At 47.2% G+C, this 16,085-nt stretch overlaps 1 protein-coding gene across 2 annotated transcripts in view; it reads left to right on the top strand.

The window, feature by feature from the left end:
- The window catches only part of VPS41 (VPS41 subunit of HOPS complex), a 165,961-nt gene extending 155,953 nt beyond the window's left edge, over positions 1-10,008 (top strand). For both annotated transcript variants that reach the window (XM_077864096.1, XM_077864095.1), the window contains 4 exons: positions 6,914-7,013; positions 7,119-7,163; positions 8,515-8,594; positions 9,301-10,008. In XM_077864096.1, coding sequence (XP_077720222.1) covers positions 6,914-7,013; positions 7,119-7,163; positions 8,515-8,594; positions 9,301-9,381 — 306 coding nt within the window. In that variant the 3' untranslated portion in view covers positions 9,382-10,008. The remainder of the gene's footprint in view (positions 1-6,913; positions 7,014-7,118; positions 7,164-8,514; positions 8,595-9,300) is intronic.
- Positions 10,009-16,085: the final 6,077 nt, after the last annotated feature.

Here is a 16,085-nt window from a genome sequence, read left to right as displayed (position 1 = left end):
TGAGGAAGATTGGTGGCATTAAGAAGAGAAGGAAGAGAAAAAAATAAAAATTAAAAAAAAAAAAAAAAGAGAGAAGGAAGAGATGAAAAGAAATGACAGAGCTGAGGGAATAAGAATGTCAGGCCTGGGAGTGGGATGTTATTACATTAAAATTTCCTTGTGAACTTTTTCAGGAAGCAGGGTGAAGGTCAGGGTCATTGGCATGGAATCAGTCCAGGAATTGTGAGGGCAGTGAATCATCCCCACAGGCATCGAGGGACGGGGCGGGAGGGCAGCATCTGGGCTCCAGCATTCTCCATGAACCAAGAGGCAAGACACATGAGCACTGGGGCTGTATTGCTGGTAGTTCAGCTTAGAGGAGGAGAGGTTTTCCTGCCTGCAGGATGGAGGAGAACAAGAGCCTTCCTCAGGAGGCTAATGGGGAGTCGGGGTCCTGGGAGACCATCTGTTCTGCAGAAAGCTTCAAGATATACAGGTGTTTATTTTACAGAGGAATTGGGAGGTTTGCAGACAGCCCAGGGAAACATTCTGGGAGGGAGGAGAGAGTAGGAGAGGAGTGGGTGAATAGACAAGCGGAGCAGCAGGGGGGACCTTGCAATTTGGACAGTGCCCGAGGGCTGCAGGAATGTGGTCCAGGTGGGGAATATGTCACCATTTCCCAGATGGGAACCGGGCATTGGGGAAAGTGGTTTCCATGTTGGACCTAAAGCCCTGTCTCTGGGTATGCCAGGACTTGCATGGAGTTTCAAATCCAGATGTATTGAGAAGTCATTTAGGGGTAGTGTTTCTGAGCATCTCTTCACCAGGGGAGGTGACAAAATGATCACTCCTCTGTCCTCCTGCTTAGCAGTGCATGAAGCTTAGCCTCAAGCTTAGAGGTTGAAAATATGCCTTATTTTTACCCCAGCCTCTACAAGGCCTTCAGAAACACCTAATAAATCCCTCTTACGAGGCTCTTAATCCAGAGAACCAAGCTCATGGGCACCATTGGGTTTTACTGCTCATTCATTTTTCATGAATAAATTTGCATAGTTCCGAGTCAACCGGGAATAAAAATAAACTATTAGATGCAAAATGAATTCCGTATAAAAAATCATCTACCAAAACAGTTGTTAAGCCAGTATTTTATCCTCTTTGTTATATTTTTAAATGTACTGAGAGCTTTTCCTTAGGAGGTGTAAGTATGCAGTAAGTATGATGTGTGGAGGAACTAGGAGTGACTTAGCCAGTGGATCCCAATAACTGACCAGGGAATGGCTTCTGGGACGAGGAGAGGGACCCTTGGGGAAGGTGGCTGAATCTGTAAGAACTGCACCACCATCTCCGCTGTGGCTCAGACATCAAGTTGGAAGGGCTCCTGCTTCTTTCTTACATATGAAGAAAGAGTTTGGAAGTTTTTTCTATGGAAAAGGCTACTATTGCATTAATGACTTTTTTTTTTTTTTTAAGATTTATTTATTCATAAAAGACACAGAGAAAGAGGCAGAGGGAGAAGCAGGCTCCATGCAGGAAGCCTGATGTGGGACTCGATCCCAGGACTCCAGGACTGCTCAACCGCTAGCTACCCAGGCATCCCCATTAATGACCATTTATTTTCTTTCTCTGGGCCACTTGTTAAGAGATCGCCATAAAAATAATTTATAGAGCATTTTGAAGTGTCTAGAAAAGTTCTACATACCTGTTTTTGACTCTCTAGTTTCTTTTGTTTGTTCCATAAAAGTATAGTTTATTTGCACACATTCTCACAGAATAAAAATGGCTAGCCCTGTTAATCCCAAAAATTGGGGGGAGGGGAATTTTAGAGATTCACAGTTTTTTGTTTTGTTTTGTTTAAGATTTTACTTATTTATTCATGAGAGACACAGAGGGAGAGGCAGAGACAGGCAGAGGGAGAAGCAGGCTCCATGCAGGGAGGCTAATGCGGGACTTAATCCCAGATCCCCGGATCACGACCTGAGCCAAAGGCAGGTGCCCAACGTTGAGCCACCCAGGCGTTCGAGATTCACGAATTTGTAAGAACCTGGAGCCTCCTCTGCTGGGATGGGGCAGTGGGGAAGGGCCCCGGGGGCTCTTGTAAACCTTTCAGCAAACCTGAGGATCTGAGGTCAGGTGTCAGGGAAAGAAAGGGCTTCTTGGGACCTCTTGCTCATCTGCCTTGGGGATATCTCAGCAGATTTACAATGAAGCATGCTGCCCTGGGAAACCTATTTGGGCCACTGAGAATGTGTCCGGGAGCTCGCTCACTAGCTAATTGGAAACAGAAGGCAAGAAAAATGGGAAAAAACTTTAAAATGAGTATCACTCCTTGTTTTAAAATCTTGTTTTCTAAAATGCAACAACTTTCTTCAACTGAAGTTCAGTATGAGGTGTGTTAGAGGTCTGTGATGTCGTTAAAAAGAAGGAAGACACATCCTCAGCCGCGATTGCAGTGTTGAAGTTCTACAGTTTACTTCGTCATAGATATACGTCATATGTGTTTATACCTTGTTACACTGTTAGTGTAATTACTCAGCAACTGTTAGACGCTTCATGAAGTCAGTGAGATAAAAGTAGCCCTTATTGTCCTTTATAAACTTGAAATGTTTCTAGGCCGGATTTCAAGGACAGAATAGCTTTTATTTTGATATGAAATTATTTGCAAAACAGTATGGCATAAATGATATTTCAATGTTGACATTAAGCTAACAACAGTTTCCAAATTATTTTTATGCTGTAAACTTATTTTTATACTTTATATTTTTAAAATATTTTTATTTATAAAGTTAGCATTCATTTTTTTTTTTTTTTAATGTTCCTCAGGAATTCCAACATCTATGTTCTCACTGCCTTTTTTGACTGTCATTTCATCACAGAGCAGTCACTAGGACCTGTCATCTCTGTTTGCCAGATGGGAAGACTGTCTCAAAGTGGTTTTATTTACACTTTGCCAGTGTGGGATGGTGATGAATTGGGCTTGACCCCACGTCCTCTGACTACATCTTGGGTAGACCACCAGTTGTTCCGTGGCACTCTGGAGATGCATTCATGGTCCTGGCATGTTATGACAACAGACGAGTACACGGGGTTGAACAAGCAGTCTATTTGAAGAGCAGTGGGCACGGTGTTTGCATAGCTGGAGTCCAGTCCTGGCTTTCCCAGCAACAAGACTGGTGACCTTTGGGAGGGCACCTCATCTTCCTGGATCTCAGTTTTCCCATTAGATTAAATGAGTGTTTGTCAAGCGTGGCTCCACATCAGAATTATCTAAATTCTTTAAAAAATTACTTAGTTTCAGGTGCCACCCCAGATCTGCTGGATTAGAATCTCTGAGGGAGGACTAGGGGGTCATGTCCTTCAACCATCTTGAGATTTCTTAGGCTCAGCCTGGCACACGTATGTGCATTGACATTCAACCTTGAGGAACCTCAAGATTTGGTAATCTCTAAAGTATCTTCTGTGTCTCACGTTCTTATGCCTTTCTGCTGTGCCACAGTTTTGTATTATTCCTCATCTCTCTCTACTTTGAGATCCAGAGATAAATTAAGAGGAATAGTGACTTTTTTCTTACCTACCTATTTTGGGACTCACATGGGTTTCTCTTCATTCACAGTACATAAGCTCTTAATTTCTTCTAAGAGATATTTTTAAATGTATATAGATCCCTGAGATAAACTTTTAAAATGGACTTTTTCCTTTCAGATTGTTTTTATTTGGCCTCATAACAGCTTTTAGGTGACCTAAGTGGCCCGTGACAACCAGCTCTGGCTTCTTTAATCAGTCTGGCATATGTATACTTTGTGCTGTTGTTATCTGCAGATAGGATTGTATTTGTAATATTGGTTTTGAACTTCAACATGAGACCTTTGAGCCTTCCTATCTTTTCCTTATTTCTCTGCAGTTCATCATGTTTGATGATAATCCCAACAAAAAGAAAAGTTTTTCCAATTAGAATTCAGATCCCATAGCATCATAGCCTATATGCTGGGTGAGGAATGAGGTAAATGGTTTCCCAGGCTACCTCTTGTATCATACTGGGGCTTGTAAACCCAGGTAACTATGTGTCATTTTGCAATTCTAATGAGAAGCACTGCAGTATGAACAAGGCAATGTCAGCAAGAAGTTCAACATTCAAAGAATCTTTTAAAATAAAAAATTCAAAAACTCTAATTTTTATGGCATTTTTCCCACAGCAGCTGTTTCTAATAAGCCATAGTAACTTCACTGATGTACAGTTCTTTTATTGCGTTATAGAATATCTATGAGTCCAGTGCTTTTTCCTTTTCATTGGGATGGTTATCAATGATGATGAACTACAAAGAAATAAGGAAAAAGACGGAGAATCTAAAGTCTCATGTTGGTTTTCAACAGCTATTTTATAAATAGATACTTAAATTTATGATACAACAAGGTATGCTTATAACAGATTGCTTATAGACCCTCCTAGTGGCTGTCTTGAAAATAATGAGGAAAAGGTAATGCTGAAAAGCCTTGAACTATGGAGAAAACAGTGTAATAACAAGAAAACAAGAGTTGCTGAGAAGAATGTGTGGGAAGAAAAAAATTTTAAAAAGTCCCATAAGAAAAATGAACCTCTGAAAGATAATATTGTACTTGCCTTGCAATGCCCACAAGTACTTTTTAAGATGAAGGCTTGATGCCATTATGAAGTTGAGGAAAGACAAGACCAGTGGTTTACTTACCTTGGTGAAATTCTAATAGGAGATAGAAATTCTAATTTGAGATTTAGATTACACAGAAGAATGAAAAATGATATGACAATCTTAATATTTCCAAGAACTGGAAAACACTAGATCAATCTCAAAGGCATTATTAACAAGTCCATTTAAAACACAGACATGAAAGAAAAAAAATAGGTCCTGTAAGGAAAAGTAGAACAATATGAACAGAAAATAAGAATATTCGAAAAGTAACCCAATAGAACTCTTTGAAACTATGTGTGTATTCACTTAAACTGTCAATTCAGTGCAAGGTCAGTAGCAGATTGGACGCAGCAGAAGGGGAGAATTAACTGGAAGATCTGATGAAATTGTTCAGTAGGCAGCACAGAGTAATTAAGAGATAGAAGATACAAGAGTGGCTCACAGAGACATGGAGGTTAGACTGCACATGTCCTCAACCACTTCTTGTGGAGAAGAGAATCAGAAGATTAACAGGAAAACAAAGTTGATCAAGAAAATAGAAGATATATATATGTAATATATATATCAGGAACAAACAAGGGGGACATAACTAGAGATGCAGACAAGATTTAAAAAATAAGTAAATGCTACAATTTTGGCATATTTGAACACTCAAATAGTTGTCAAAGAAAATACAAATTACCAACTTTAAAGAGCAAGTAGACCTATAGTCATTAAATCAGTAGTCAGAACATAAAGCTACAATAAAAGTATCTCCAGAATCTGGATGTCAGCTCTGGGTTTTTGTTTTGTTTTTAATATTCACCTTGACTGGGGAAAAGGCCCCTGGGCTACATTCACCCACAACCCATGCTTTCTGGGATTTGAGAAGAGCATGTGTTAGTGTAGATGCCTGGGAATAGCACATTCCAGGTGTATTCCCTGACTCCCCTTCTCAGTGGCATGAATCAAAAACTTGACATCAGGACACCCACAGTTCTAGAGGTGAGAGTGACCTCAGTATGAAGAAAGGCAGTATGCATCTCTGAGAGCAGCATTCACTGTGACCCAGAGCTGGACCGCAGTGGCATGGTGATGCTGTCATGTGAATCTCATGGCAGTTATAGCTGACTGCATGGAAATCCTGCAGGAAGAGCCATCAGGCCAGAAAGGTGGGCCTCAGACAGTGCAATACAGAGCCTCTCTGCCCTTCGGGCCTTGAATGCCTCCCTCTTAGAAAAACAACAAGTTCTGGTTTAAAAAAAAAAAAAAAAGGCACCTGGCTTAAGCACACCTCACACAGCCTCTCCTAATTTCTAATAAGACACCTAGGAAAACTCAAGGCAGCCTGGAAACACTGGGGCCAGCAGAGTGGGGTGGAAGGTAGAGTGGGTTGCCTCTAGGTCTCTTGCTAAAAGCAGGTGGAGAGACTTTGTGTCCATCCCTACTGGGTCTGAAACACAAAGTGTGGGGCCAGCCAGAAACGGCAGCCTGCCCTCTGCATCCCAACTTCTGAGACTGCTACAGTGTTCCTACCGCTCCTAATCCTCCAGGCAGGGATGGAGAAAATACGTAATGAAGCCTACCAAGTAACAGGAAAAATGCATAAAGAAACAAAAAGTACAGTGCTGGGATGAAGAAAATGAATTTTGTACCAGGGTGTTAATATCTGTGGTCATTTTTCAGTTGTGAGCCACCAAATTTGAGGGTTAACAGGGACACATTACATCCTTGGGACTGTGCTCAACAATTTGGATCGGAAAGAAAGAGGGATTGGAGCCGGGCCGGGATTTAGGACAGAAATGACATCTGTTTAGTTTCCGTGTGCCCTGTTCTCATATGACAGGGACCCAGTTATAGATGAGTGCGATAGATGGATTTATCAAATAGAGGATTTAGGAATAGCAGGTTATCCATTCTGGGCAAAGATCTGGAGGTTGCAGTGAGCAGGTCACATAGGGGCCAAACTGCCGGAGAGAGTCCACATTAGGAAGCCCTGTAAGATGACGTTAGGGTTGGTTAATGCAGCCTTCTTTGCCAGACTCTGCAACTTATATTTAATTTCACAAGTGCCACAGAAACTACTGTGTATTCATATGTGCAGTTGTGGCCGAATGGGGGCTTAGAAAGGTTGGTCTGAGCAGTTTGGAGAGAAAAGCGTAGCAAAGGCAGGCAAGCAGTAAGTGCCTCATTGGACAATTTCAAACACCAATTTTTGAATCCGCAGTGAGAGGGTTCACCCCCATACTTGAGTCTTTTAAAAATGCCTTTTTTTCTTACAATGTATGCATTAGATTCTACTTCGTGAAGGTTGCAAGAAGATTCTCGTAGCGGACTCTTTGTCCTTACTGAAGAAAATGCACCGAACTCAAATGAAAGGCGTTCTGGTTGATGGTGGGTAAGATGGAAGTGATCATATCAGAACCCTATACCTTGCTTTCAGAAGAGACTGGGCAAGTAGAAGTACTGTATGATCCAAGTGTGTGTGTTTCCTTGCAGAGGAGAACATCTGTGAATCGTGCCTTTCTCCTATTCTCCCATCAGGTAAGGCGGTTGGGAGGGGGGACATCCCCAGGTGTTAACTCATTACTAAATTATATAACTTTTGGGAGAATCCAGTTTAGAGAAGAACTTCAGCCCACAGCCCTACTCAGTTGTACACCAGCGCCACCCCTTGAGCACGGAGATGCTCATGCTGGAGTGGGGGGAGCGGGGTCTGCATTCCCCGGGAGGCTCGTTAAACCCCAGATTGCCAGCCCCACCCCAACAGGTGCGGTCCCCAGAATTGGCAGTTCCAACCCGTTCCCAGGTGATGTGGATGCTGCTTCAGGGGGCATTGTTTGAGATACCAGGGCTTTGGAGTAAGACAGAATGGAAACTACCATCAACAACATTTAAATTCCAAGGTAGAAGAATCGCGTATCTGGGGAAAAGATGAGATAAGAGGCCTCCTGTTTTCTTTAAACTTTTTCTCTGCTGTATGATCCTAGGCCTCTAAGTTTTCCCACGTTTCGAGAGAAACCTACTACTTGCCATCTAATTGGAATATACGTGTGTATTTATAGTTGGTAGATCTATCTATCTATCTAAGGTCACATGTAATCAGAGCACCTCACAGAAGGAGAGGACAGAAGAGAAAATTCTGTAATTTGAAAGAAATTAAAACATAGTTATCAGGGTGCAAGAAGTGTTTTTTTTTTTTTTAATATAAATTCAGCATAGGTGCTTAAAGAGCTAGCTGCTGTAGGATTTACTTTGCTTTAAGGGATTATGTAATAGGACAGAAACATGAGAATTTGTTCTATTGGGGTCTTTCCTAGAGGAAATAGTGTCCATGGTGAAGACAGCAATGAGCACAGGAAAAGCTGGGAGCTCATGTGGTGGTTTCAGGTAGTGTTTTAACAGAAATGCAGACGAGCGCACCGCATCGTAGGATCAAGGTCCTGCTGGAGCACACGCAGCTCTGCGAGGTCCCTGCCTGGGAAACTAAGCCCATGATGCCCTGACGGCACTGAATGGCTTTGGCAAAGGCAGGAGGTGAACTAGCAGGATTTTCCTAAGGCCCCAAATGGACTTCAGTCGATGGTGTGCAGCTCCTGGGGAGGAGGGCATGGCATGTACATACACACTGATCCTAACTTTCAAAATAGGCGTGGTTCCATTTGCTGTGCGTTGGTCCCTGGATCGTAGTCCTCACTGATGCAGCGTCCAGGCCGGTGAGCTGTGACGCAGAGACCACCCCTCAGGGATGTGTCTGTGAATATGTAATCCTCCCAAGGCAACTGCTGGCTGGAAAATTAAAACTGCAGCTGGACTTTCATTCAGGATGGGTTCAAGTTCCTGGTCTGCTCGTGTACTGAGTTCTCCCATGTCTTTGCTGCCCTCTGCCCCCTAGATGCAGCTAAGCCCTTCAGTGTGGTGGTCTTCCACTGCCGCCACATGTTCCACAAGGAGTGCCTGCCCGTGCCCAGCATGGTGAGTTGGCTGCCTGGCAGCCACCAACTAAAAAAACAAAAACGGATGCAGGCGGGAGGGTGCGCTCAGCAGTATACCCGTCAGCCCGCGGCTTTGTGGCTTCTCCGAATTTGTTTTCTATCACATAAGAAAAATGATTTCTCAAGTGCATCCTGTACTATCCAGTAGCCCCCCCTCACCCGTGGTGTCAGTTACCACGGTGGGTAGGTATACACAGAAAAAACAGTACGTTCAGGGCTGAGTACTGTCTGTGGCATCGGGCATCCACCAGAGGGGTTGGAGCATACTCCCAAGGTTAAAGGGGGATTACTGTGCAAAACATCACACAGGCGTACTCACCGGGGGGAATTCCTTTAGGGAAAATTGAGGACTGTCAAGCTAGGGCGAAACGACACACAGAACAATTTTACAGTTTGTAGAACTTTCTCAGCCTGATTCCTGTATCACGACACTACTGTTTTTAGTGTCCTGCTTCCCGTCCCCCCCCCCCACCCCGGTCACATTGCTGTCGTTTTGCTTCGGGGTATCCTTTGAGTCACAGTAACAGCTGGTATAGACAGAACCCTATGTGAACCAGCAGCATCTCCAGGGAAAGGAGTGCTGTTTCATAGCCCCTCACCCCCACTACTGCTCCCATAAAATATTTCTGAATATGAGAGTAGAAAGAGCTTTTTTAAATTCTGTGTCTTTCAAATTACACCTTTAGAGCTCCCCTGCGCAGTTCTGCGGCATCTGCAGTGCCAAGCACCGCGGACCAGGAAGTGCCATTTTGGAGATGAAGAAGTAGCCGCTTCGTTTGTCCTCATCTTCCTCACCACCCTTGAAGACTGTTGTCGCAGCCCCAGCAGCAGCTGTTGACACCAGTGCTGTTAAGAGATTTGTACATGTTTATGTTCCGCTCAAAAAAAAGTTTCACCATCTTCGCCTGTCGAGCTTTCTCTGTGCAGCTGATGAAGTTGGGCTCACAGTCCGTATTTCATCATATGTCTGGCTCCATCTTTATTTGGGAATGGAAAAGTCAGTCTGGGAGTTGGAAATGAATTTCTAGATCCTAGTAAAACTGTCCACTGAGCAGCCCACTGCAAGGGGTCCCCGCTGCCTAAGCGCATCGCCAGGGTAGCTGCCCAGCCAGCGCTTGCTGCCACTTGGACCTGCTTCCAGAGGCTCTGCTGGCATTAGGCCTCACCTTCTGGGTTTGGCTATTTTTTTAATGTCATCAACATTATGTAGTTATTTTCTTAATAGGTGTTGAATGAAACATTGTGTAAATTGTCACTTATTCAAGGGCATCTGGGAATGACAGGAGCAGGCTGCCGTCATGCTGTCTTACGGAGACTGATCATGTGTTCTGTGCGTTCTGACGACTTGCAGCGTCTGTCGATTGAATAAATGTTAGCTCTTTCCCGTGACGAAACACTCACTGCTAGTGGGTTGAACTTCAGTCTGGAATCCTGGCATACTGCGTGGAGGGGTGTGACGGGTCGTGGTTTGGTTTTGCCAGCAGGGAGGGAGGGACACTGTAGAGTCCGAGGGATTCTCAGGAGAAATGGGGCTGTCCTGTGATGGAGGGTGGGCACGAGTTTCCTGGAGCCTTCTCTGGAGCTGTGTCGGCCCCCGTGGAACATAGAGAACATCAGATGCACACAGTTACCGGCTTCATCCGCCTTGGGATATGTTGCCATCCTCTTGCCAGGGGCGTATAAGTATGGAAGGCCCCGGGCTGTCACCACTCTCAGCCCCACAAATGGGAATAAATGCAACTTTGTGCTTTTTTTTTGGGGGGGGGGGAGGAGAAGGTGGGATGCCAGCAGGTCCTGAGCACATACTGACCACTGATGCTGGCCCAGCCACTCCCATGAGCAGCGTCTCCTCTCGTGCTCCCAGCACCCCCGGGAGCATACCATGCCCCTCGGTTCCTGACAAGCGCTGAAACATAGAGATGCTATCACAGTCAGGGGTGGGGGTGAGCTCCAGAGCAGGGCTCTATTCAGGAAATCGGGGTGGGAGGAGGGAATTCAGAAGAAATTCATGACACATCTCCCCAGTGGAGTCCCAAAGAATACTCTCTGGCAGACCACAGGCTTTTCCCGCTGGTCTTCAGTGTCCTGGAAAGTTCTCCGCCCCCTCAGCATCTTCTCCCCTCCTTCCAAGACTAGTGCTCTTTCTGCTCTCTTTCCCTTTCGTTCTAGCCAGAGAAATCCTTCCTTCCCAAGAAACCTCACAAGCCCGTTTGAAACACAGGTAAGAAGCCGAGCTACTGCACTTAGGTTGGAGAAGAGGCGGCGGTTGTAAAGCGCATGTTTCATCTCGCCTCCTTACAGGAAGCCTTTGAGTGCAAAATAGCCAAGTTCAAAGTTATTTTGTGAGAGTGGCTTTCTTTTGCTTTTAGCCAAAAGGGTTTTATACCAGTTTAAGAAGAAGTTCTTAACAGATTTTTCATCTGGCTGTTACAGTGTTAAACCACAGATTTCACATTCTAAAAACAAACATTCGAGTAGTTCCTATGTGTCGGACGCTATTATAAAGAACTTGTCCTTACCCCACCCTGTGAGATTGGAGCCCTGACTCTCCTCATTTTACAGGTGAAAAGGCTGGAGCACGTAAAGGCCAAGCCATCCGTCTGAGGTCAGGTAGCAGGCAAGAGGCCTGCAGCATCGGTGATCTTAAAAAAAAAAAAAAAAAAAAATTACATATATAGTGGCTAAGTATGTATTTGACCTGTTGTGGTCAGTATATAGAAAGTAAAATCCAGTCTCGTCACAGAAGGGGATTTCTTATAAACTGGCCAATGGCTTACAGAATCATTGAGAGGACCGAGGTGACCGTCAACAGGAAGAGCTTCCAGGAACACCTCACAAAGCCCCCCAGGACCGGGCTGCCAGGGGCACCCGCAGCCCACCTTCGTCAGAGGACGGGCGGCACAGAGCATGCAGACCACTACTTGTAAGGAAACTGTAAATAAAAATAGAGTCTCAGTTTCTCTCAAAGTTTGCTCAGTAACACCGAAGGAAATTCGGTGTTATTGTGTGTGTAGGAGACATGGCTATGGGCTCAACCTCAGACCAGCTGCTTCTGGCTTCTCTGACCAAGTCTTGGGCTCCTGAAGCTCCACCACTTTGGATGCTAAACAGGAACTTTGACTTCCCAGACACCTCTCCGTCCTGGACCTGGACCGGTAGCTGGAAAGAAAGGCCTTTGCTCCCGCAGCGCAGGTGGGGGTGGTTAGTAGAGAGAGTGGAGGACTCGGCCTCAGGAGCCCAGAAGCCAGTTAGCCAAGGCCAGGCCTGCCTTTACACCCAGAACGGTGGTTCTCAATGTGCGCATGGTCACGTCCGTCCCTCCTCTTTGAACCCTCAGGATTCCCAGTGCCCTGCAGGGGGAGGGGCTTTGCCTTTTCAGATGGGCCTCTGCGGCCCTTCACCCCGGACTTCAGGCTGGCTCCGGCCATCACCAAGTAACTCGTGGTTCCCTTTACCTTACTCTGCTCTCCCAGCCCACGGTACTGTGCTCGTGAGTCCTTGCTTCCCTGGCCGCCTCGGACCACCCACCCATCCTAGGAGGGCGCCTGGGGCTCCGTCTGCCTTTGCCACATGGCACAGCTGCCATGTCTACACCCAGACCCAGGTCCGCGGCAGGACACCATGTAAGTCTTCCTAGTGGCATAGATTTCATCTTAGTTCCCGGCAGACTCAGAGAAATCAGGCTTTTTCTGAGTTAGTTCAGGGACCCCTTCTTTCCTGGTTGCCTCTAAGTTTTGGGGTAGCAGCTGGGGTGGCCTCACTGCATCCAGTGTCTATGAGATGCATCGTGCTGTCAGTCTACCTCCGTCCATACCAGCTGGCATCGGCCAGAATGCTGTCACCTCCACAGCCTTCCAGCCCTGCCTCTCCCCTGGCATCCCCTAGAGCCTGCAGTCCTCCCAGTCTCTGGTCCTCGGCTCCCCGACTGCCCCTGCTGCTCCTGACCGCCAGGCCTCTGCAGCGCCCCCTCCCATCCCAGCCAGTTCCCCGCACCTGTCAGCCTCCTGGCTCTGCTGCCTGGGAAAGTCAGTCTTGCCAACCGAGTTGGTCTTTCTCCATAGCTTCCTTGCCATTCCCAAGAGTGTGTGTGGTGTGTGTGTCACGGTGGGGGGTGGGGTGTTGGAGCAGGTAGGCATTCGCTTTCTAAGGCTTGCTGCCTCTCAAAGAAAACAAAGTGGGGTGCCTCTGTTCCCGGAGCTCCACACCTATCTGCTGAGTCCACCTTGACTGAGACCTCAGTCTGGATGGAGCTCAGAGCAATACCCCTCGCCTCTCCGCTCTCCTCCCAGGGCCTGTCTCCTCTGGCTCTGCCCCGTCTAGTGGAGTGCTTCCACCTGGGGCAGTGGGGGACCGGCCTCACCTGAGCATGCACTGTTTTGGGTACCCACAGACTGAGGCTCCTGCAAGCTGCTGACTCTCAATTTCTAAGAGTCTATTCCAGAACTTAAAAATCAAGGACTTGCTTTTCCTTCTCTGCTCTGTGATCCCCGCCCTCCTTGCCATCTTATTGTGAACAGGGGACTCTCCCCAAGGCGGGAAACAAGCCCCCTGGGATACTACACCAAAGTAGCATCCTGTCCATTCTGCTTACGTGTCTGCTGCTTCCTACCAGGAGCTCAGTGAAGACAAAGGACCTCTCGTGTTCACCTTTCCCGTGCCTCTCTCACACAAGAGGCACCCAGAAATGTCTGCTGAATGAAGTCCAGTTTTTCTCCCTTGTTTGAGACAGAAATAAGCACGTGACATCATTCTGACCTGAGTGACAAGACTCAAATGTGGCCCCTCTGGTCATTGTGCTCCTCTAGAGACCCACTGCCCTCTCTTCCTCCCTTTTGATCTTCACGGCCACCATCAACAAGTCTCCTTTGTCTACATTCTTACTTCCGTAACAAGCACGACTTATTCTCAGGTTCCTAAAACCTCATCTTGGCGCGTCCTTCCTCCTCTGTCCCCCGTCCAGTGTGCCAGCTTCTCTTACCATCACGCTGTCTTTTGCATTCTCACTGCTGCTAGCTTGGACCTAACTCGGCTGGGTTAGAAACCAGTCCCTTCCCAGTTTTCCCGTCTCCAATATCCACACTTCTGATTTATTCTGCACCCAACTTCTGCAATTAACTGGCCCTCCAGACTGATCCAGATTCCCAGTATTTTGCTCTTCCCAATGCTTACAGTCTCTGTGGTACATTTTCCCCATGTGTTCAGCCACCTGCTTCCAACTCCTTGGTTTAGATCCCACCCGCCCTGAACATCTAACTTAATGTCTCACCCTCTCCCGGTCTAACCCCCACAGTACCCTGCCCCCCAGTGTAAAGCAGTTTGTGCTCCAGCCTCCATGACTGTGGCACAAACATGACAAAGGTATTGGTGATCTCTTATCAGGGATATAGGTCTTATCCCTGTAAGTCAATTGCTCCTCAAAAGAAAAATAGAATCTCCAAAGGCATGCGCAGAAAGGCCACTTGTTCAGTGTCCCTTACCAGACTGAACCTCATCCTCCTGCCAGGTGTGGGGTTCTTTCCCCTGGAAAGAGTGTTGGGAATGTTATGGCAGAAAGAAGACAACAGAGCCCACCTCGCTTGGGTAGCTCCTATGATTGATCTTGATACCTGATGCCTCCATGGATACATCCACTTGCCATAGTTCCCCTTTTGTGCTGTGGTTTTCAAAACACAAAGCGCTGTCAAAAAAAAAAAAAAAACAAGGACATCAGGAAGGTCCTTAGTCCCCGATGTTATAAATGCCTGAATAAGTCAGATCACCACAGATCAATGTATTCAAATGATTTAAGCTAAAGCTTTTTTTCTAAAATTCATCTAGCTTTTTGCCCCCAATATTCCAAGTAGCCTCCATTCCCTTTGGCTCTCACGTTGGCCCATTAATGGTAGATTCTCAAAATCCCACTAGCTGCTCCGGGACTCGAGCGATCATGTAGTCGGCGACCCCAACCACGGCATCCTGAGGACGTGAGGGCCGCTATAACCGCAGCCAGCCAACACGACGGTCCCTGCCAACCCAGGGAGCCCGGCCCCCTCTTGGACTCCGGGCTCAACACCACCTGGGACAGAGTTGGAGAAAATGACGCGACTTAGAGCCAAAGCTGACAGCAGGTTCTGCCTCCTACAGGCACTTGTAGGGGCCACACAGGTGAAAAGCTAAACCTCTGTCCTGCAATCCTGCACCTGCGGGGGCTGCTGGGCCCACCGAGACTCGAGCGGCCGCCCTAGAAGCAGGACCTCCGCTGGCTCCTGGCTGCGCTGTTGGGATCATCGGAGTCTGCCAGAGCCCTACTGGGGTGGAGGGCCGCGCTGCTCGGCTTTCTGACGGGAGGGGGACCGAGCAGGAGGATTTTAGGGAAGGAGAACAGGCAACTGCGAATAACCAAAGGGCTTTTCAAGAGACAGGCCAGTATTCGCATCTGTGTGTCGCCTTGATGCTGAGCCCTTCTGCCTCCCCCAGCCTTCGGTAAAGTCTGTATATAAAGTGTCCTCTGTGAGTAGCATCTAGGGGAAACTGAGGATCTGTGCCCTACATCTGGAACCCTGGACAGCAGGGAGAACAGAGGAGCGGTGAGCGGCAGGAGCTGGAGTTGCCTGGGAACAGTAGAGACCCCCGGGGTGACAAGAGCACAAAAACCGCACCCTGGCGGGCCTGTTGGGAGGAGGCTGGTCTTCCTGATGGGAAACAGATAAAGGCCTTGAGCCAATTTTTTCTAAATGTCAGAGCAAAGGGCCGACTGGGTGACTCCAGTTGCCATTGCGTCATAGTCGCGCCCACATTGACAACATGTGGCTATAGAGCACGAACTCAAGCTTACAATTTCTTTTAGAAAAGATCTTGTTAGAGCACATCCACGCAAGTGCAGGAGGGACAGAGGGAGAGAGAATCACAAGCCTTCTCCTGGCTGAGCGCAGAGCCCAGTATGGGACTCGAACTCAGGACCCCGAGACCAGGACCTGAGTCAAAATGAAGAGTCAGAGGCTCACCTGACTGAGCCACCTAGGCGCCCCTTGCACTTCAATTTTTTTTAGAAAGTTGGACTTCGGAAAGCATCAGGCTTTTAGTCTAATGCCAGTGCTTATCCAGTTGTACAGGCACGTCTGTGCACGCGGCTGCCCTCACGGTCTCTCCCCCCGCATGTGAATGGGACCCGGAGGTGGCACAGGGAGGGTGGGAGGGATCACAGGGCACGGAATCAAGGACGAAAGCCACCTTGCAATATTCAACGAGCATGCAAAACTTAATACTGGTGAAATGCAGAATTCTCCAGTTACGCGCAGGAAAGTCATTCGTACAAAGATGGGCTAGAGAAGATCCCGTTAGGAGTCCAGGGGAAGAGAGGCCTTGGCTTAGGGCAGGAGCGTTTTGCGCTTCGGGTGCACCGGAGCCCTAATCCACGCCCGTCCCCACGGAGCCACTTGGGGAAGTTAGCATTTCCGAGCCCCGGTGGCCTGGAACCCCGGACGGGGTGTCC

Source organism: Canis aureus, chromosome 21 (assembly GCF_053574225.1).
Source record: "Canis aureus isolate CA01 chromosome 21, VMU_Caureus_v.1.0, whole genome shotgun sequence".
Lineage (NCBI taxonomy): Eukaryota > Metazoa > Chordata > Mammalia > Carnivora > Canidae > Canis > Canis aureus.
This window is presented reverse-complemented; position numbering and strand designations above follow the sequence as displayed.